We start from the raw sequence: 20,947 nt of genomic DNA on the forward strand, positions 1-20,947 counted from the left end.
CGATTTCTTCAGCCCTCTTCTGATATATTAAACAGTTTTCATCTCTCTTAAAGTAGGTTTGAACATTTTTCTCTGATGAGTGCTTTACATACTCTGAGCAAACAGCTTTAAATTTCTCACATGTTTTGCCAAAGAGATTCCTATTTCTCTTTTTTAATCCCTAGTGGCTTAAGGTATCATATCTACAGATAGTTTATACCAGGTTCTCTGTAAGCAATATATAAGGCTTATAGTATTTCATTCTGGAACATTATTCCTGGGTCTTTTTGCTCTTGGTACTAAGTTCACTTAGAGTATTATCAATCCTTTGAATTTGTTTTCTGTGATTTGGTTTCCATAAAAAACTAGGATGCTCTCTAGATTATCTGGGCCATTTCCCTGCCTCAAGGTATGCCTATATATAACTCTGTAAGACAAATGGTTAGACATCATGTTTCTAAATGCCCCAGAAGAAAAGTGTAATAGCACCAATAATCCTTATATAATAAGGAATGTCCAGGGAAACACCAGCTGCACTTACATTCCTCACAAGTTCCATTGTTCTTGAATGCTGGTATGGCTCTTTATTTTTATTGAAGTTACTCGACATGTCTTATTCCTTTACTTCAGACAAAGTATTTTATTTCTAAACCTAACCTTAATTATATTATTGAGAAAATAGAAAGCAGACTTTCTAACTAGTATATTCTACCATGTAATCAACATTTGTCCAGTTGTCAGCCCTTTCTGATATATAGGTATATCTTGGCTAACCATTATTATTGAATATGTCTCTCTTTTTTAATGAGAAACTATTGAATTATTAATTGAAAGAATGAATGAATGAATTCATTTGAATTCATGAATTCATGAAATGAGTCAGTGAATTCATTTCATCAAAAATGAAAGAATGAATTCAAAGAAAAACTTCCTTAAAAATTGAATGATTTGGGCGCCTAGGTACTCAATCCATTAAGCGTCTGCTTTTGGCTCAGGTCATGATCCTGGGGTCCTGGGATGGAGCTCCTCATGGAGCTCCCTACTCAGCGGGGAGTCTGCTTCTCCCTCTGCTCTTCCCTGCCGCCATCTGTGCTCTGTGTCTCACAAAAATAAATAAAATCTTTAAAAAATTTTTCAATGATTTATATGTTTCAGAAGCTCTTTATTTTTCTAAGATTTATTTATTTTAGAGAGAGCATCGGGGTCGGAGCGGGGAGCAAAGAACAAAGGAAAGAGAATCTCAAGCTGACTCCGTGGGAGCACGGAGCCTGACATGGGGCTCGCTGTCATAACCCTGAGATCATGACCTGAGCCAAAACCACGAGTCAAACACTCAAGCAACTGAGCCACCCAGGCGCCCCTCAGACCCTCTTTAGTATTCAGTATATTCACTTGCTCTGGGTTTTCCTCAGTGGTCCATTGGCTCTCGTATTTATTGAAATAATTTTATTTACCATATGTTTGTGTCATGTTAGACATGTTAGGAGAAAAGATTGAATTTTGAACGTGAAAGGTCCTTCTTTTATGAAAATGCATTCTCTGACATTAATAAAAGTCAACCAAGAACATGAAAAATGTATTTAGATGTTTGATTGAACTGAGATGGGTGATTTGTTTCCCTGTTTGATAAATTACAATGCACAAAAATAAAATTATAATTAATAAGAAAGTATAAATGTGGCAGATATATTGATATTCTACGTAATATTGAAGCAGTTGTTACTCCATGTGCTCACAATAGAAAAAATCTGACTTTATTTTGCAAATACTGCTGAATTTTCTTCTAAAAAATACTATAATGAGTAGATTTATTTATTCAGTTCTCAGTGAGTTCTGGCTGTATCAAGGTCTTGTAAAAACAAACATGTATTCTCTATCTCCAAGTATATTAACTAACATATAAAAGCTTGTCATTCATTAATGCTTGCTGAGGAAGAAAAAACGAGTTTTAGACATTGCGTTTTGCTCAGTACTGCATAACTTATTTTCACAAGCCCTACTTAAGCTTTGATTTCTAAATCTCTCCCCAGTGAAATCATACCTCAAAGATGTTTCATTAAAATGACAAGATAAGCTCCCTTGTATCCCTGTGCTGGAGTGGGAGCAAGGGAAAGAGTTCTAGGAGATCTTACACAACCATTCCTAAGCTTTAGGGAAAGACCAGAAATTATAGACTTCAGTGAAAAATTGGCAATGTCTCTATCATGAGGATAATAGCTGAAAAGATGGGCTGACTATGTGTAGAGCACAGGCTTATCTTGATCTTCTATCAAATCAAAGTTAAAGCATGGAGGATGGAGTTATGGAATGTAGGAACTATTAGAAAGACTGTGTCTTTGAAATTATGCATTTTAGAAAATATTTTTAAATGCATATTTTTGTTGTTACAGACTTTTACATGGTGTCATCTTTCACTTTTGTCTGTCCCTCTTCTATTTTAAAATACTTTCTTAGAGAACTGGTAATAGTTCAAACGACTTCATTATATGCCTAAATATTAGTTTGAACCATATGAAATTGTTGCTATTTGGCCTTTTTTTTTTTTTTTTTTGCCTATAAAAATGGCAGGCCCATATGGTTCAATCTAATAATAATTATATAATTCTCAAAACAGAAAAAATATCCTACTAAACCCCTTTTAATTATATATGAAACTCATACTCTGTCATAGTTGATCCTTTACTGGCTAAGTTTGACATTGAAGAGACTTTTCTAACAGACTTTTGGCACTAAAAGGGAGAGTTCAAATACGAGAACCCACTCCCTGTTCATGCAAGGCCACACTGGGAGACAGACCTTGAGTAGCCTGGTCCCCTATGGATGCAGTCCTTATGTTTACATAGTATTTCTTCAGAGAAAATGTAGCATGGTTGATTAATCTATCATTTTCTTTATTATTGTTCCAAGTAAATATGCCCTGGTCATTTTTTTAAAATATTTTATTTATTTATTTATTTGACAGACAGATCACAAGTAGGCAGAGACGCAGGCAGAACGAGAGAGGAGGAAGCAGGCTCCCTCTCCATCAGAGAGCCCGATGCAGGGCTCGATCCCAGGACCCTGGGATCATGACCTGAGCTGAAGGCAGAGGCTTTAACCCACTGAGCCACCCAGGCGCCCCTGCCCTAGTCATTCTAATGAGATTAAGAAACTTTGTTGTACAATATCTTGGGTAAAGCTGCATGTTAACAAGGCTACCTGGTACCAGATCACCTCTTAAGTGAGGATGACCAATCCATCCAGCACATGTTGACTCCTCCAGGTTTGACTTTGAGGTAGAAGTGACCTCTTCCTCCCTTTACTCCCCAATTCAGAGTACACCTGAACATAGCTTACTCTAGACTAGATACAAAAATTTCAACAATGAATGGGATTCTCTGAGTAATACTTTTCCTTCTTTGTTGAAGACGGTGCTAATGTGAGTACTTAGTTTCTAAAACAAATGTAAAAACCTCACAATATAGGTAATTGCTTTAAGAAATCATAATGTTTTTCTTCCTTTCCCTGAAATAGAAATCATAATCCTGTTGAAGAACCAGGATTCCATATATCATCAGCGTCATCAGCATAAAGCGTCAATAGTGTATTCCTTCTAAAAGAGGGGGATAAATTCCTCTTATACTAAAAATTACTGGCTCAGAAGTGCTAAGTGAAAAATTGCCCTTATCATTTCTTTGCGGATTGTAATTTTCCCCTGTTGATCTAGGCTATAAATAGGAAATAAAGAATTGAGTGAAATCTGATCGTATGCAGATTTTACTGATGAGTTTAGGTGAACAAATCATAAAAAGAATAAAGTATTGCCTGGTCCCAAATCTTTGCCAAGGAGCGTTTGGCAGATACCACTCTCCCTCCTTTTGGTAGATACCATTGTTTAGCCACAGTTTTGAAGAGGAACAGATATGTTTTTGAATATTTTTTACTTATCTAAAAGAGGGGAAATAATTAAAAATATTAAAAGTTATTTCTGTCCAGTGGACAGGCAAAATAATCATAGTCTTTAAAATCCTGTACTTAATAAAATCAGCAGTTGTTCCCTTTATAACATCTTTATCTGAGGAAATTTATCAGTATATGGACTATACAAAAACAATTTGATTTTCTAAATGATAGAAACTGGCTTCTGTAAACAGTTGAGCCATTCTCAAAACATAATGGGAAAAGTAGGCTGTTCTACTAAATTATTATTCTAACAGCCAAAAAGCTACAGTATTTTCCTTTCTGTTCTTCAGCTATATTATGCATCAAGTAAGTAGAGATTTTTAGAGAGTATTTCATTTTACTTAGTTTGACTGGCAAGATTGCTTACTAGCAAAAAAAAATTCTCTTAATTTTTAAATCAGACTACGTGGAAGAAATAAACAGTTTACCTATTTGTGGTAGTGCATCTCAAGAGGATGCCTTATAGTTGTTTTGCACAGTGATACTTGCTGAGTAAGTGCCCAGTACTTACATGTTGAAAGCTAGAAAGAAGCAGTAAAAATTAAATAAGGAGTGTGCTGAGGGTATGATTTTAGCGGTACTGATGAATTGTTCTTGAGTCCTACCTGCTTTCCACTTCGGAGCCTCCTGTCCCAAGAAGAGACCTGGTTGAAACAATTGTGAAAATGTAAATCTTTTCTACCTAAATCCAAGCAAGAAATTAAGTGTCTGTTTTCAATAAAAATATAACAATATTTACAAACAGGAATTACACAACAATAGCTAGATAGTGACACAGTTATTTCATAAAATAGTATATGATACAAACCATGGGAGTTTTTGAATTTAAAAAGAAAACTCAATGCAGAGGTCAAGTAGACACATCAACTTAAAATAAAGCACTTATGAAATTAAGCTCCAAGGAATGACATTCTTTAAATGCCAGTATTTTTAAAGCTTTAAAACCAGCTTTTAGCAGGTTATTTAAGCATAGTTATCATCCATAATGAATTTATTTTAAAAGAACCACATAATATTCAGAAATTGACATAATTATATCTCTGGGATATTGGTGCCTAATTTGTAATTCCATACCATTTTCTTCTGATTGACTCCTATGTAATTCAGTGGCATCCATATTATTTACTCAGTAATCTGTAATTATAGACTTCCTCTAATGAAGCACCCTATGCTTTATTGCCCTATGTTTTTAGGAGCTCTGTGGGTTTCAATTTTAGAAAATTTGAACTTGGAAGAGCTGTTTTTTCCCCAGATGAACATTATAAAGTGATGAAGAGGTTAATGACTGTTGCCTTGATTGTTTGAAACACCAAAAGGAAGTACCACTTAATATATAATTACCATATTACTTTTAATATATCTTCTGTTTTAATTTAAAGGTTGAATTCAGTTAAGCGGTAGTAGCAGTATGTTAAATTTACTATGAATATCTACCTTAGGGAATTTTTTTTATTTTGGGAAATGAATTTTTTTTCTATTGGAGAAAAACTTCCTTTAATTTAGTAAAGCATATAATTAAGATCTATATAAAATTTAATTATTTACTAGAGTAGAATATTGTTAATATGTATTTGTAAAAATTATCTAAATTACCTAAATTTAGGTCATTCATTTCTATAACACTCACTGTGAACTTGATCCCTTGAATAGATCTGGTGAGCTTAAGTATATCCATATAATAATCTGTCTAAAAGCTCTATCCATTTAAACTTGAAAGTATAAATCTTTTTATCTTTATCTTTTTTTGTTGTTGCTTTTTTCTTTAGAATTTGCATTAATCTTTTATTTCTTAAATTAGGTACATGAGGGAAAACATACAGATGTGAACATTCAGGATATGTATCAGGAATGATAAAGAGAAGTAGGCTGGATGGTATGGTTGGAGGAGCCAAAGAAAAAAATCTGGAAATAATAAGGCCACTATTCTGGAAATATTAATAAGGCCAATAATAAATAAGGCCATTGGAGTTATTGGATCTGATGAGCATTGAATCTTGGGGAAGGGGATAGTGTGATTAGAGTTAGAGTTTAGTAATAGGAAAGATTAGAAACAGAATTCCCCAAGTTGATTCATTATTAGTTGTCCAGATTAAGGGATGAATGTTAAACTTTGAGAAAAACTCTGACTGTGAGTTACAGGCTGTAAAGAAGTGGTACAGCTTAGTCACTGTTTGAATTTGGAGATGAAGATTCCAGGCCTGGGGAATAATCAGAAATGAGAAAATTTGGATGAAAAGTCACTAGGAATATGGTTGGGTGGGGAATTCTGCAGATGATTACAATAGTCTTAGTACACATTTTCCGAGGTGATGGGAAATTTTGTAAATAACATTATTTGGAAGTAGCCGATGATTTGGGCCTATAGTGGAAATAAGAGTTGATAGCAGGGATTCAAATTAAGGCATCTCCATCATAGAAAGGAACTAAAAGCCTTGAAATTGATCATCTCCCACTGTATAAGAGACAGAAAGGCCACAGACTACCAGTGACACATTGGTATGTTTTCTAATATCTTTCAGCAATTTGTTTCCATTCCATCAGGAGACAGCAATGAGATTGCTGGGTAGACAAATCATTCTGGTTGATTGAGAAAGTATCCAGGAAGTATCCAGTCAGACTGGCGTTTTCTCCTGGAGCAGATTATTGAATTCCTCTTTAGAACTTATTGAGGGATTTAGATCAGGGCTTAAAGGTAAATCTGTCTCTCTCCCATTTTGAAACATCAGTGTAAATTACACTATTGAGTTAGGAAGTTATCAGAAGTACATACCTTCAGCTCCATTTTGGAGCCAAGTGGCAATAGGCAGCTTCTTAAGAATTGCTTACTATGTTTTGTACCATGTGATTCTCCCCTACTTTCAGATTGGTCCCAAAATTGATTTTTGACTCAAGGACAACCATCTATAGGCCGATCTATTTCAGAAGAGATGACCTGTTATAAATACTCTTCCCAAAAGTCTATAATGTACTGGTTGAAACTATTTAACTCTTTTTCTTGGGGAGTTTGGATTCAAAGACACAAAGAAAGAGAATTAGTTCACAAATGGCAGAAGAGCAAATAAAAATAAATAAGAGTAGATGCACATGGGTAAGTGTGAGTGGACATCAAGGTAATAAAGTAATGTTAACAGATGACTAGGGCTATTATTGTAGCTAGAAGGTTAGTCATGATTGTATGTTGAATGGTATTTCAGTTCTTCATGATGCCTGACCATGTAGCTGCTGAAAGCTGTTTTTCTATTCCTCTTTATTTCTGCATACATCCTTACACTAAACCCCCACCTTTGTTTTTTGTAAGCCATCTAACATGTTCATCAAGAGGAGTATAACAGTAGCCAGTTAAATAAAAGAAATTCTTTCTTTTCCTTTTCCTTCCTCCTTGCTCCACCCCAGTAGTGGATCTAATTACTCCATGAGAGTGGAGTATGGTGGGGGAGAAGTGGAGGAATAGATTATACTACCCATTCTCCCTTTCACATACCCAGGTCCAAAAAACTAACCAGGAATGGGGGACAGAAACACCTTGAAGCAAATATAAAATTAGTATTTAAACTACAATCAGACCATTATGGAAGCTTGCCAAAATACCATTAAGAGACATGAAAGGGAGACTGGACATTACATGTCTAGGAGCAGTGATGGAAAAAACAAAAAACAATTTTATGTGTGTACCTTTACTGAATTGAGACTACACATAAACCAGTTGGTTATACCTGGCTTTTTACAAATTGCTTTTGGTTTTTGGGTTTTTTTAAAGTAAAGGTGTAAAATACCACCATGTTAAAAAAACAATATGATGTGGTCCTCAATTTGAAAGGGGGTAGTTGTAATAACAAATGAGTTTGTAAGAGTGTATACTCTCTGAGCATTCAAAAATATGTGGTCAGAAAAATACACCCAAATACACAAGGTGAAACTACTTGTACTTTAAAAATAGATAAGCAGCAGTTCAGTTCCTCTGCCTTCCTGGCTGAAGAGTTGACTCTATAGAATCTAGAAAATACAGGAAGGAGAACACCAGATTCGAAAATTGGGCTTGCAGCTGATGAACTGTCCACTTGTTTCATATATTCCCAGCATCAGTGATTAAGAGTATCTGCTCCCTCATTTACAACATTTGTTTTATTAGTTTTAGAGACAGAATTTAGTGTTTCATCAGTTGCATATAACAGCCGGTACAACATTTTTATGCTCAGTGGTAGGCTGCCACTATTGCTATGGTGAATGACAGTTGTTAAAACTGCCTGACTGGGTGCCTGGGTGGCTCAGTTGGTCAAGTGACTGCCTTCAGCTCAGGTCATGATGTTGGAGTCTGCGGATCAAGTCCGCATCGGGCTCTCTGCTCTGCAAGGAGCCTGCTTCATCCTCTGACCCTACCCCCTCTCATGCTCTCTCATTCTCTCTCAAATAAATAAATAAAATCTTAAAAAAAATAAATAACTTGCCTGACTGTATTCTCATAAGGACCATTCTGGAAAAGTCACTTTTATCCCACACATACCTTGTATCTGTACTAGGCACTAAAGAAGATACAAGTAAATATTTTGCCTCATGATGGTGTTCTGGAAGCTAAAACTATTTCTCTCCCTCTCCTCCATCCTGGTCATGGGTTTATATTTTATGAAGATGGTTAGGCTTATTGTACAGTACTGTATTCTGATATGACAGACGGGTTGAAGTCCATAGATAAGGAGCGAGGTCTTCTGTAAAGAAGCTAAAATTACTCCCTGTCAGTCATACATGAAATCAGCACATGGAAAGCAAGTCTCCCACTGACCTTTGGGAAAAAACCCTTCTCTTTTTGTAACTTTTCTTTTGGAACTATACTTTAAGGACTCTTAAATATATATCCACATAGAAGTGTATATATATAACTGTTGCTTCATTATCCTGTCTCATTCTTGGCTTTGGCCCTCTACATGAAGGTATCTCATTTTCAAGAAGGCTGATATTGACTGCTTATGTTCCTTCCTACTTTCCATTCATGATGAGCTTTTGTTTTACTGATATGGAGGTTGCCAAGGTACTTCAGTATCTCAGAGGCTAATTGTGATCTCCACAGGTGCCTAGACCAGCATGAAGTTGATACTGACTATGCATACTCTAGAGCGAGGGTCAAGAACATTTTTTGTAAAGGACCAGATAGCATTTTAGACCTCATAGTCCAAAGTTTCTCTGTCATAACTACTCAACTGTGCTGTTGTAGCCTGAAAGTGGCCATAGACAATACACACTGAATGAGCATGGTTATCATCCAATGAAGGTTATGGACTGAAATTTTCATGGAGCACAAATAGTATTCTCTTTTTTGTTGTTGTTGTTTTAAAAAACCTTTAAAATTTTTTTAGACATTTAAAAAAAACCTTTAAAATGTGAAAACCACTGTTAGTATGTGAGCTGTTCAAAAACAGGTGGTAGATTGGACTTGACCTCTAGGGCTATAGTTTGCCAACACCATCTCTAGAAACATACTCTCTGGTTCTTTTTTTGTTCCCAAGTTCTAATGCTCCCAACTGTGACCTTGAATGAGTTACTTCTCCTAAATATGCTTCAATTTCTTTACCTGGAAAATAGGTTGGTGGGGGGATTCAACTTAAATCCCTTAAAACAGGCCTGACATATGAGAAGTTCTTAATAAATCACTGATACTATTAATTCCTACTTCCAAAAACATCTTTATTTCATCTTTTCAGAAAGTAGATTAGATTACCTTTGGTGGATGGTTTTGAATTAACTTAAATTGATTCTTCTCCCAAGTTTGTTTTTGCATAATTTTCCCTTCACAAGTATTCCATGACCTTAGTAAATGATTGATTTTGATAAGATACACATAGTGTTTCAAAGGTTCCTGTGAAATATTAATTATTTAAAATACTGAATGTGAGATATTTTACCAGAGGCATCAACAGTAGTCTTACGGTAAGTGCTAACATTCAGGTTTGTTGGGTGTTTATTTTTACGATGTGTAATTTTCTTCTCCCAATCTTCTAGCATACAGGTAACTAGGAAAAAAATGAATATGCATAAACATTATTCTTTAACAGCTATTTAATATCAAGCTGTCTTACCATAGGCAAATTTCCAGAAATGTGCCCCAGGCCAAAAAAGTTTCTTCACTATAACTCTACCATTAGAAATCCATTCATTTGTGTTAACAAGTTTTCTTAGTTACAGATACATCAGGGAAAGTTAACTTATCAATTCAGTTACCCTGACAAACTTAGGTAGCAGCTACCATGTAGATACTTGGGGAGAAATCACCTCATCCCCCACCATTCATCACTTTAGAGAAGAATATCAATTTATCTTGTGATTCCTAATATAGTATTTATTTCCTGACAAAATGTACTAAAACATTAACCTTAACTGTTAAAGAAGAGTAGTATTCACTATGAAGTTTATCCAGGGTCTGATGATTTACCTCACTATAGGAAACTGTTAATTAATTACCTGTTCTGGCAAGGAGATGAGATAACAGAATAAATTAACTCTCTAACCAGCATTTTCCCTGTACTTTTAACTTTAATTGCTCTCAGGTTAATTTTGCTTTTTGGTAGGTACTATTGCTCTAGTCTTCAACCTGGGAGCATAACATTTTTCCCTTTTGTTTTACAAATTTTCTAGTGCCACGTAATGTAATTACTACACTGCCCTTAGCTCATCCTGTGGTTTCTGATAATTTCTTTTGAGCTCCTGTGTCCTTTTTTCCCTTGTAAAAGTTTTCTTCTTTTCAACAGGAACATCTGCCTTCATTATTTTCTTTAAACCTTTATACATTCTATGTATATCCTCTTTTAATCTCTTTGGAGTTGTATCTTGATTTTCTTAAATATTTGCCATTGCCGTAAATAACTTCATAGACTATTATCTTAGTTACCATCTGTTGGTTTTCCAAATTGCCATTTTCTCCATTCTTCACTCACTTCTAATTAAACTGTAAACTAACAAAAACTTCCCAACTACAAACTAACAAAAACCTCCCATCAGGTGTAGGCTTTCTAGACTGCAATACAAGTTGCCCAGGCTTTGTCATATCTGTTGATACATGGTTTGATTTCTTTTCTGACTCATTTATGGTATTAGTATTAACCCTTACAGATATTATGGTCCTGCAGCACACTGTGTTATTTTGACCATATTGTATTTGCCTTAGTCTATTACCTATACTTTGTTGAATTGTAAGAGCTGTTTTTTAAGATCCCAGAGAAGAAACGTTATTTACCTCTTTTTTGGTAGGTGAGCCATCTTCCAACTTTGTGCGATCTACAAATCCATGCATCTTGCAGCATTGTCTTAATCTGGACCATAATATGTAGAGTGAAAAAGATTTAATCTAACACTGATTTTTCTTGTACTCTACTTATCACTGCCTTCTTACCCTGCCAACTTCCATTTACTACTGGTCATGACCTTGCTCACAAAACCAATTTTGCTTTTCTATTTAGTCTTTCACCAGTAATGCCAAAATTTTGCCCAGGGTTATAGGCAGAATAATATTTGTCACTGTAAATTAAATTGTATTCTTGTATTTCTCTCCCACTCTGGTCCATTTTGTATACTTCTCTGAGGCGGACCTTAAATGTTACCTTTCTCATGTCACTGTTGTGCTGCCTTTTTAGTGTCCCTTGAAGCATGTTCTTAATTTAATACCCAGAGCCCTTTAGAACTTTGCTCTGATCTAATCTATCCAGCTATAACTCCTGTACCTTTCATCTATGTTCTCTTCCCATGGTTTATCATGCAGACTGTACGTATTTGATTCAGGCAGCTCTACTTATTCAAAACAACCTTGACATATTTTACCCTCTTAAAATTATATGATCTGAACAGGTAAAGTTAATATATGATGATAAAAATCAGAGCAAATATTGCCTCTAAGTGGTGGAGGCAAGAGGGATCTTACCGGGGGGTAATGGACAGTTTCAATGTCTTGCTTGTGGTAGTACTTACATGGTTGTAGGTGCTTGTGAAAATTCATCAAATGTATGCATAAGATCTATACTTTACAGTATTTGTAAATTGATATACACACAGAGAGCAAGTGAGCACGTATGTGTGTGCTAGGAGTTACTAAATCTAGATTTTAGTGTTCTCCAACCAGTCATTATGCAACCTTTTCAATGTAATGTTTTCAGAGGCTGAACTTAAGTTCTAATTTTTCCATGAGTCTTTCCCAACTATTCTATTCCACAGAGACCATAGATTTATTTTTTTTTTAATTATATAATCTACATATTATCTCACATGATAGGGTCCTACCTTCAGTAAGAAGCCTTTTGCTTCTTTTGGGTCACTTTAAACTGATTGGTTTTTGATAATTTCTTAAACTTTTGAACAGATCAACTTTTTTTTTTTTTTAAGATTTTATTTATTTATTTGACAGAGAGACAGCGAGAGAGGGAATACAAGCAGGGGGAGTGAGAGAGGGGAAAAGCAAGCTTCCTGCCAAGCCTGGAGCCCAATGCGGGGCTCGATCCCATGACCTTGGGATCATGACCTGAGCCAAAGGCAGGCGTTTAGCCAGCTGAGCCACCCAGGCACCCCTATAATAGTGAATTAAAGCTGTTATTCCCAGGTTGTTAGGATCTTAGGAAATAATTTTTGTAGCATCGGCTTTAGTCATTTTTGAGAAGTAATAAACTGGAGTTGGGTCTTAGTTAATGGGAATGCTCGAGACAAGAAGTGTTAGGTTCTTAGAGGAATAAGGGATATTGTAATTAAAAATGTTAGATAAAAAGAAAGGAGATCTCATAGTATTTTCAAAAACTGTGAAGTGTCAGAAATTTTACCCTACTTATACACTAACAAGTAAGCTTGCCAAAGTTTCAGGGATGCTTATATAACAAGACTCCTGGGTCAGAGACAAAGAACTCTTGTTATTCACAGTATAGCCAGCAGTGTGAGCTTCATGTTCATACTGCTTTCCCATACCTTCCAATTCCTGCAGGACAACACCAAGGTGAGTTCAGGTAGATGCTATGCACACAGTGGGTTTGTGTTACTGCTGAGGACCCAAGTTTTAGGGAACCCAAATCTTCTATAATGAAATGAAATGAACACTTTGTAGGGAAATGTAATCTATCATCACACTTAACCCTCTGCTCTGAAGGGAGACACTGTGTATTTCAAGTCTGTTGACTACAAAAACAGTCTTGAAAAGATAGTTCAGAACAAAGGTCATCAATGCTTGTGCTCACAAAGTGTGCAGAAATGTGAGAAACCCACAGAGAATTGCCTCTAAATAAGTTTGTGCAACCACTACGGAATAGTCTTGCACAAAGGTGTACCAGAGATATTTTATTTACCTAGTGTTAATTTTAACCTATGGCATCTCCAAACTCTTTTGGGGAAATTAAGTCAACACAACACAGGTGATGTATGTGTTGTGATGATGAGAATTGAAATCAGCACACATTCTGTGTCCACTGAATGACCAACACCACTGGGAACATGAAAGGGAAGGTAAAATGCATCCCTTTCATTTTACCCAACATATATAGTTTACACAGGGCCCCACTGGACTGCTTGTAACCACTCTGTACCTCCTTAATACTTATCTCTGATCTAATTTCAGGATGAAATGTTAGAAAGTTGCCTCTGAATTTTTACTTCCCAGACATGCCCATGTATTACCATTTAGGGCCTAAAAACATTACCATTTTTTTCCTTGATACTCTTTCACTGAGTAAACTAAGTATTATAGGAAAACACAGTTTTCTGTGTAATTCAATAAAACTAGTTTCCTTTTCAATGAAAAATACACATTTTTTCCCTGAGTTTGACCTCATAGACCAAAAAACAGAAAATAAAAACATCTACTCATTACAGATCACATCTAAGTAAGAATTAATGGTTCTGTGAACTTGCAAATTCTAAGTGAATTATTAGTCTCACACAATTCAATCACATACCAGATTTCACTGAAATTCATTTAAAATGAAGGATAAAATCTTTCAAATGATCATGTTGACTTCTATTTTGTTTTAGGAAGAGTAACTGAAATGTGAAATTTTGTAAAACCTTCATTCCTTCAAGTTACGTATTTAATGAAAACCTCTCAATTCTTTTGAGAAGTTACGAAGCAAATGATAAAGTAGTAGTAGACTGAAACCTATATTACTTTCCTTTAATACATCAGTGATATTTACAAAGACCTGGCCCTTTTCTTTTTTTAATAGAACCATCTACACATGCCTTCTCAGCAGGGACAGTATCACCCCAAGGGGATGAATATTGGTTCTTGCCAGGTAGGCAGAGAAAAATCTTGGATATTACAATTGTTAATGGCTCTCCAAAGGGCCACACTATATAAACAGATTATACAGTAAATCTATTATATTGAATTTTAATGGTAGGACAATTAGGAAAAAGTGTCTAAAAAGGCTCCTCAGCAGGAGGGGGAAAATAACAAAAAAAATGGTTTAGAAAAGTGATCTAGCATAATATTTTGACAAGTGGTGTGTTCAGATGACAACCATTAATTAAGTAAAGGGATTTATTTTTAATTCCTCTCTATATCATATTTGTTCCATTTTTAATATTTACACAGTATCATTACATTGAAGAATTTTAATGAAATGACATCTATGTCATTGTTATAATTTTTAATGTCTTAAAATTTAATAATTGCATATTATTTATGTAAAATAATAAACACATACTGTTTTGTAGTCTTTTTTTTTACTTTTATACATATATTTATTTTTCTCTGCAATCTTTATAATGACTGTTTTTATAAGGATACATGAAATTCATTTATACTATGGTTCTCTTCTGGTTATATTTCTATATCTCTAAAAGTTCCTTTCATGTTTCTATGTAATTCTGCTTCTACTGACTGTCTATTAAAAATTGGGATCCTCAGGACACCTGGGTGGCTCAGTCGGTTAAACATCTGCCTCAGCTCAGGTCATGATCCCAGGGTCCTGGGATGGAGTCTCACATCAGACTCCCTTCTCAGCTGGGAGTCGTCTTCTCCCTCTGCCTCTCCCCTCTGCTCGTGATCTCTCTCTCTCTCTCTCTCTCTCTCTCTTTCTCAAATAAATAAAATCTTTAAAAAAATAAAATAAAAATTGGGATCCTCGGGAATTGCATCCTGTAATGTCTTCTCTTTTCATATGGTATATCTGGGTGATCTCACCCATCTTCCAATAGTACCCAAATCTTTAGCTTCAACCCAGACTTCACTCTTGGGTTCCAGATTCGTATTTCTAACTGCTTACTAGATATGTCTACTTAAATATTCCTCAAAAAATAATCATATTTTCTCACTTGTTTATCCCTGGTGATCTAGACTCCTTCCCTCACCCTTGATCTCGCCCCCTCAGCCAGGTCTTATTAACTGTATTAAGACCTTCAAAGTATCCACCCTCTCCATTTGTTCTTCTATCCTTTTAGTTCACTTCTTTATCTCTTCGACAATTACACTATACTTCTAGCCATTTTTCTGCCTTCTGTTACACCATACTCTGAGTCATTCTCCACAGTGCTGTCCAGCAAGTCTTTCTAAAATGAAAGTCTAATCAAGTCACTTTCTATTTCTTATAGCTGTGTTTCCCAATACCGTAGCCACTAGCCACATACAGGTAATGAGCACTTGAAATGTAGTTAGTCTAAGTGAAATGTGCTAAAATAAAAACACGCTGGATTTCTGAGACTTAATCTGATAAAAACACTTTAAAAAATAAATATTTTTGTATATATTGAGTTAAAAATTGATTTCTTCTGTTTTTATTTGTTTTTTAAACATGACTCCTAGGAAGTTTAAAGTTAATTATGCAGCTCATGCTTTTGGCCTACATTATATATCGAGAGTGTTGAGCATTATAGACTAATGCTCAAACCCATATCATAGAATTATGCTCTTTTATCATTTGGTCACCATATGCCTCCCCCATTTTGTCTTTTATTAGCTTCATGCAAAGAGAGCTGGTCTTGGTGTCACATTGACATGGGCTCATACCTGGGCCCCTCCACATGCTAGCTGTGTGATCTGGAATAAGATGCTTAAACTCTTAAGTTTCAGTAGCCTCAGCTGAAAAACAGAGATGATACCTATATCAATGTGTAGTTGGATTAAAAGATACAACAAATGTGAAGTGCTTACTGCCTAAAATGTAATTCTCCCAGGTACATTCTAGCCATGCCAAACTACTGTCAGTTCCTCTTTTCTTTGTACTGTAGAGAGCAGGTGATGGTGCAGATGTGTCTGCAGCTTTAATATTCCTAAATGTTTATAATCACCCTTCCCTGGTTAGTCACTGGGGCTCTATTTCCCTTTGATCTGTCCTGTTTTTACCAAATTTTGGACCTGAGAACCTCTCTACTCCCTTTGTTTTTATTTAATATCATGTCCTAGAGAATTCATTTTAAAAGAACAAATGATTGATATAACATTGTAAAAAATCTCAAGTCAAATAAAGGGCATAATCAAAAAAGGTTTTAGCTTGTTCTTGCCCTGTAAGAGAATATTTGTGCGTGTGTGTGTGTGATATGATACCCCATAGTCATTCTTTAAACAAAGTAGGATTTAAATTGAACTTCAGAATACCATCAGAAACAGTTCTTTTCTCCCTCGCTCCTGCCTTCTTCTTCTCTTAAGCCTTCTGTTTACAATTGTCCTCTACCCCAGGCCCACACATTTAGCAACCACTCAAATTAACCACTTAGTTAGGGTACTTTTATCATCAGCTAAACCAGATAGGAAGATGGATCTCAGCTCTCTCTGGATTATCCACAGTATAGTAGCATTTCTGACAATAAATACCTTGAGACAAATGTTTCTAACAAATCTTTAAAGTGTTTTTGAGGGCCAGAATTGTCAAAGAAAAGAGTAGGGTAAAATGTTTTAAATGCATTTGCATTAGGAATTTCCATGTACATCTTTTGAATACTCTGCTTATGGAATCTTTTTTTTTTTAATTAATTTTTTATTTTTTATAAACACATATATTTATCCCCAGGGGTACAGGTCTGTGAATCACCAGGTTTACACACTTCACAGCACTCACCAAAGTACATACCGTCCCCAATGTCCATAATCCCACCCCCTTCTCCCAAACCCCCTCCCCCCAGCAACCTCTTTGACCTCTGCCGCAGCAACATCTTCCTAGGAACAACGCCAAAGGCAAGGGAAGCAAGGGCAAAAATGAACTATTGGGATTTCATCAAGATCAAAAGCTTTTGCACAGCAAAGGAAACAGTTAACAAAATCAAAAGACAACTGACAGAATGGGAGAAGATATTTGCAAACGACATATCAGATAAAGGACTAGTGTCCAGAATCTATAAAGAACTTAGCAAACTCAACACCCAAAGAACAAATAATCCAATCAAGAAATGGGCAGAGGACATGAACAGACATTTCTGCAAAGAAGACATCCAGATGGCCAACAGACACATGAAAAAGTGCTCCATATCACTCAGCATCAGGGAAATACAAATCAAAAGCACAATGAGATATCACCTCACACCAGTCAGAATGGCTAAAATCAACAAGTCAGGAAATGACAGATGCTGGCGAGGATGCGGAGAAAGGGGAACCCTCCTACACTGTTGGTGGGAATGCAAGCTGGTGCAGCCACTCTGGAAAACAGCATGGAGGTTCCTCAAAATGTTGAAAATAGAACTGCCCTATGACCCAGCAATTGCACTATTGGGTATTTACCCTAAGGATACAAACGTAGTGATCCAAAGGGGCACATGCACCCGAATGTTTATAGCAGCAATGTCCACAATAGCCAAACTATGGAAAGAACCTAGATGTCCATCAACAGATGAATGGATCAAGAAGATGTGGTATATATACACAATGGAATACTATGCAGCCATCAAAAGAAATGAAATCTTGCCATTTGCGACAACATGGATGGAACTAGAGCGTATCATGCTTAGCGAAATAAGTCAAGCAGAGAAAGACAACTATCATATGATCTCCCTGATATGAGGAAGTGGTGATGCAACATGGGGGCTTAAGTGGGTAGGAGAAGAATCAATGAAACAAGATGGGATTGGGAGGGAGACAAACCATAAGTGACTTTTAATCTCACAAAACAAACTGAGGGTTGCTTATGGAATCTTAACAGTTCTTTTCCCATAGGAAAAATTTAGAAATACAACAGCATTCTAAAAGGGATGATGAAAAAAAAATTTTTTTAAAAAGTGATGATGAGACTCTGGTTAATGTCTCTCAAATGTAAAAGGCACCCTTTCAAATGATGTGGTCACCTTTTCCTTCTACAATGTCAGGATCTTGAAATTGGTAAAGGATATGGATTAGGTAGGAATTGAATAATGTGTTTTTGCAAATAGTGTCTTCTGAGATAATCACAGATGGTGGTTGAATGCTGAAGGTATTAATACAATCAGTATTTAATCTTATATAACTCTGCTTCATCCGATCACACCCTACACATTGATTGCATTAAGCCAGGTCATTGGTATCTTGCTTAGGAATATCTTAGAAGAATCTTAACAGGAAGGCCCAGTAGCTGATCAGCTACTGTTTATTTTCATACTGTGTCATCAATAATACAAAAGACAAGGTCCTTAAGTTCAAAGAACAGTGGGATTGGCATGAATTTTGCTTAATGGTGCATAATAAGCAAAGTAGTCTGTGGTGCAAGAAAGTGACAGGATCCATTATGTTTAAACAGATATATGTCTTTAATTTAGGGATATTATATAATCGGACAGGAGCTTTCCCCTTTATTTTCCTGTAGTTTAATTGCTCTAAGATTAATTCTGATTTCTCCCTCCCTCCAGAGGGTGATGAGACTGGTGTGATGGATAATCTTCTAGAAGCCCTACAATCAGGCGCAGCGTTCCGAGACCGCAGAAAGCGAATTCCAAGGAATCCAGGTAAAACTCCTTCTGGTTTACATGGTATTATAAAATGTGAATATTCCAGTTTACATGGTATTATAAAATGTGAATGTTCATAGCCAACTACTACATTCCTCGTGAATTTTTTCAGTAGTCGATCTCAGTTCATGTATTAAAAGTCTCAACAGGCTTCTATGTCTATGTGAGCACAAGTTTCAACTTCGTAAACGTATCTTCAAATAACTGTAGACTCCGCAAAAAAATTCAGAAACAAGTACTCCTGCTGCATTTAATATTAAAGATTTTAATTGTTTTATGTGCATGTGGTTTGGGTGGAACATGTTTTAAAACCATAAATGTAATTAAATAATTAAAGGTAATTGACCCTAGGGATGTCACTTTAGCTATTTACAGGTAAGGAAACTGAAATAATGCTTCTTTCTAGAAGTCATTTTGGCTTTGTAGTACAATCCATATCCCATTCTCTGGATTACTAAAGAGAGGAAAGGTACAGTAGTATTAGAAAATGGTCTGTCGGGGCGCCCGGGTGGCTCAGTGGGTTAAGCCGCTACCTTCGGCTCAGGTCATGATCTCGGGGTCCCGGGATCGAGTCCTGCATCGGGCTCTCTGCTCGGCGGGGAGCCTGCTTCCTCCTCTCTCTCTCTGCCTGCCTCTCTGCCTACTTGTGATCTCTCTCTGTTAAATAAATAAATAAAATCTTAAAAAAAAAAAAAAGAAAAGAAAATGGTCTGTCTTTTCTCTTCATACCCTATGGCTGAGGTAAATAATAGTTCCTCTCAAAATAATCTAGGTAGGTGAGCTATCCATATCCTTTAAGGAAATATCTGTATTTTTAGTTTATCTCTTCTACAAAAGAAGAACAAATTAGGTATATTGATTTTAAAAGCCCTCTTTCTTATACTTTTATTTATTAGTTTTCTTTTTTTAATTCCTTTATTTCTTTCCCTTTTTTTTCTTTCTTTATTTCTGAACCTCCTTTTATCCTCTTTCTCCCCCCTCACGATTTGGGATCTCTTCTGATTTGGTTAAAGCATATTTTCCTGGGGTTGTTGCCACCCTTTTAGTATTTTACTTGCTCCTTCATATACTCTTATCTGGACAAAATGATAAGGCGGAAAAATTTACCACGGGAAAAAAAAAAAGAAGAGGCAGTACAAAAGGATAGGGACCTAATCAATACAGACATTGGTAATATGTCAGACCTAGAGTTCAGAATTACAATTCTCAAGGTTCTACCCGGGCTCAAAAAAGGCATGGAAGATATTAGAGAAATCCTCTCGGGAGATATAAAAGCCCTTTCTGGAGAAATAAAAGAACGACAATCTAACCAAGTTGAAATCAAAAAAGCTATTAATGAGGTGCAATCAAAAATGGAGGCTCTCACTGCTAGGATAAATGAGGCAGAAGAAAGAATTAGTGATAGAGAAGACCAAATGACAAAGAATAAAGAAGCTGGGCAAAAGAGGGACAAATAGCTACTGGACCACGAGGGGAGAATTCGAGAGATAAGTGACACCATAAGACGAAACAACATTAGAATAATTGGGATTCCAGAAGAAGAAGAAAGATGGGAGCAGAAGTTATACTGGAGAGAATTATTGGGGAGAATTTCCCCAATATGGCAAAGGGAACGAGCATCAAAATTCAGGAGGTTCAGAAAACGCCCCTCAAAATCAATAAGAATAGGCCCACAACCCGTCACTAATAGTAAAATTTATAAGTCTTAGTGACAAAGAGAAAATCCTGAAAGCAGCCCGGGAAAAGAAGTCTGTAACATACAATGGTAAAAATATTAGAGTGGCAGCAGACTTATCCACAGAGACCTGGCAGGCCAGAAAGAGCTGGCATGATATATTCAGAGCACTAAACGAGAAAAACATGCAGCCAAGAATACTATATCCAGCTAGGCTATCATTGAAAATAGAAGGAGAGATTAAAAGCTTCCAGGACAAACAAAAACTGACAGAATTTGCAAACACTAAACCAGCTCTACAGGAAATATTGAAAGGGGTCCTCTAAGCAAAGAGAGAGCCTACAAGTGGTAGATCAGAAAGGAACAGATACAATATACAGTAATAGTCACCTTACAGGCAATACAATGGCACTAAATTCATATCTCTCAATAGTTACCCTGAATGTTAATGGGCTTAATGCCCAATCAAAAGACACAGGGTATCAGAAT

At 36.0% G+C, this 20,947-nt stretch overlaps 1 protein-coding gene across 1 annotated transcript in view; it reads left to right on the forward strand.

Moving 5' to 3' along the window:
- Positions 1 to 20,947, forward strand: part of DIAPH2 (diaphanous related formin 2) — a 958,873-nt gene that overhangs the window by 767,468 nt on the left and 170,458 nt on the right. The window contains exon 26 of the mRNA XM_032331686.1: positions 18,685 to 18,780. Coding sequence (XP_032187577.1) covers positions 18,685 to 18,780 — 96 coding nt within the window. The remainder of the gene's footprint in view (positions 1 to 18,684; positions 18,781 to 20,947) is intronic.

Source organism: Mustela erminea, chromosome X, assembly GCF_009829155.1.
Source record: "Mustela erminea isolate mMusErm1 chromosome X, mMusErm1.Pri, whole genome shotgun sequence".
NCBI lineage: Eukaryota > Metazoa > Chordata > Mammalia > Carnivora > Mustelidae > Mustela > Mustela erminea.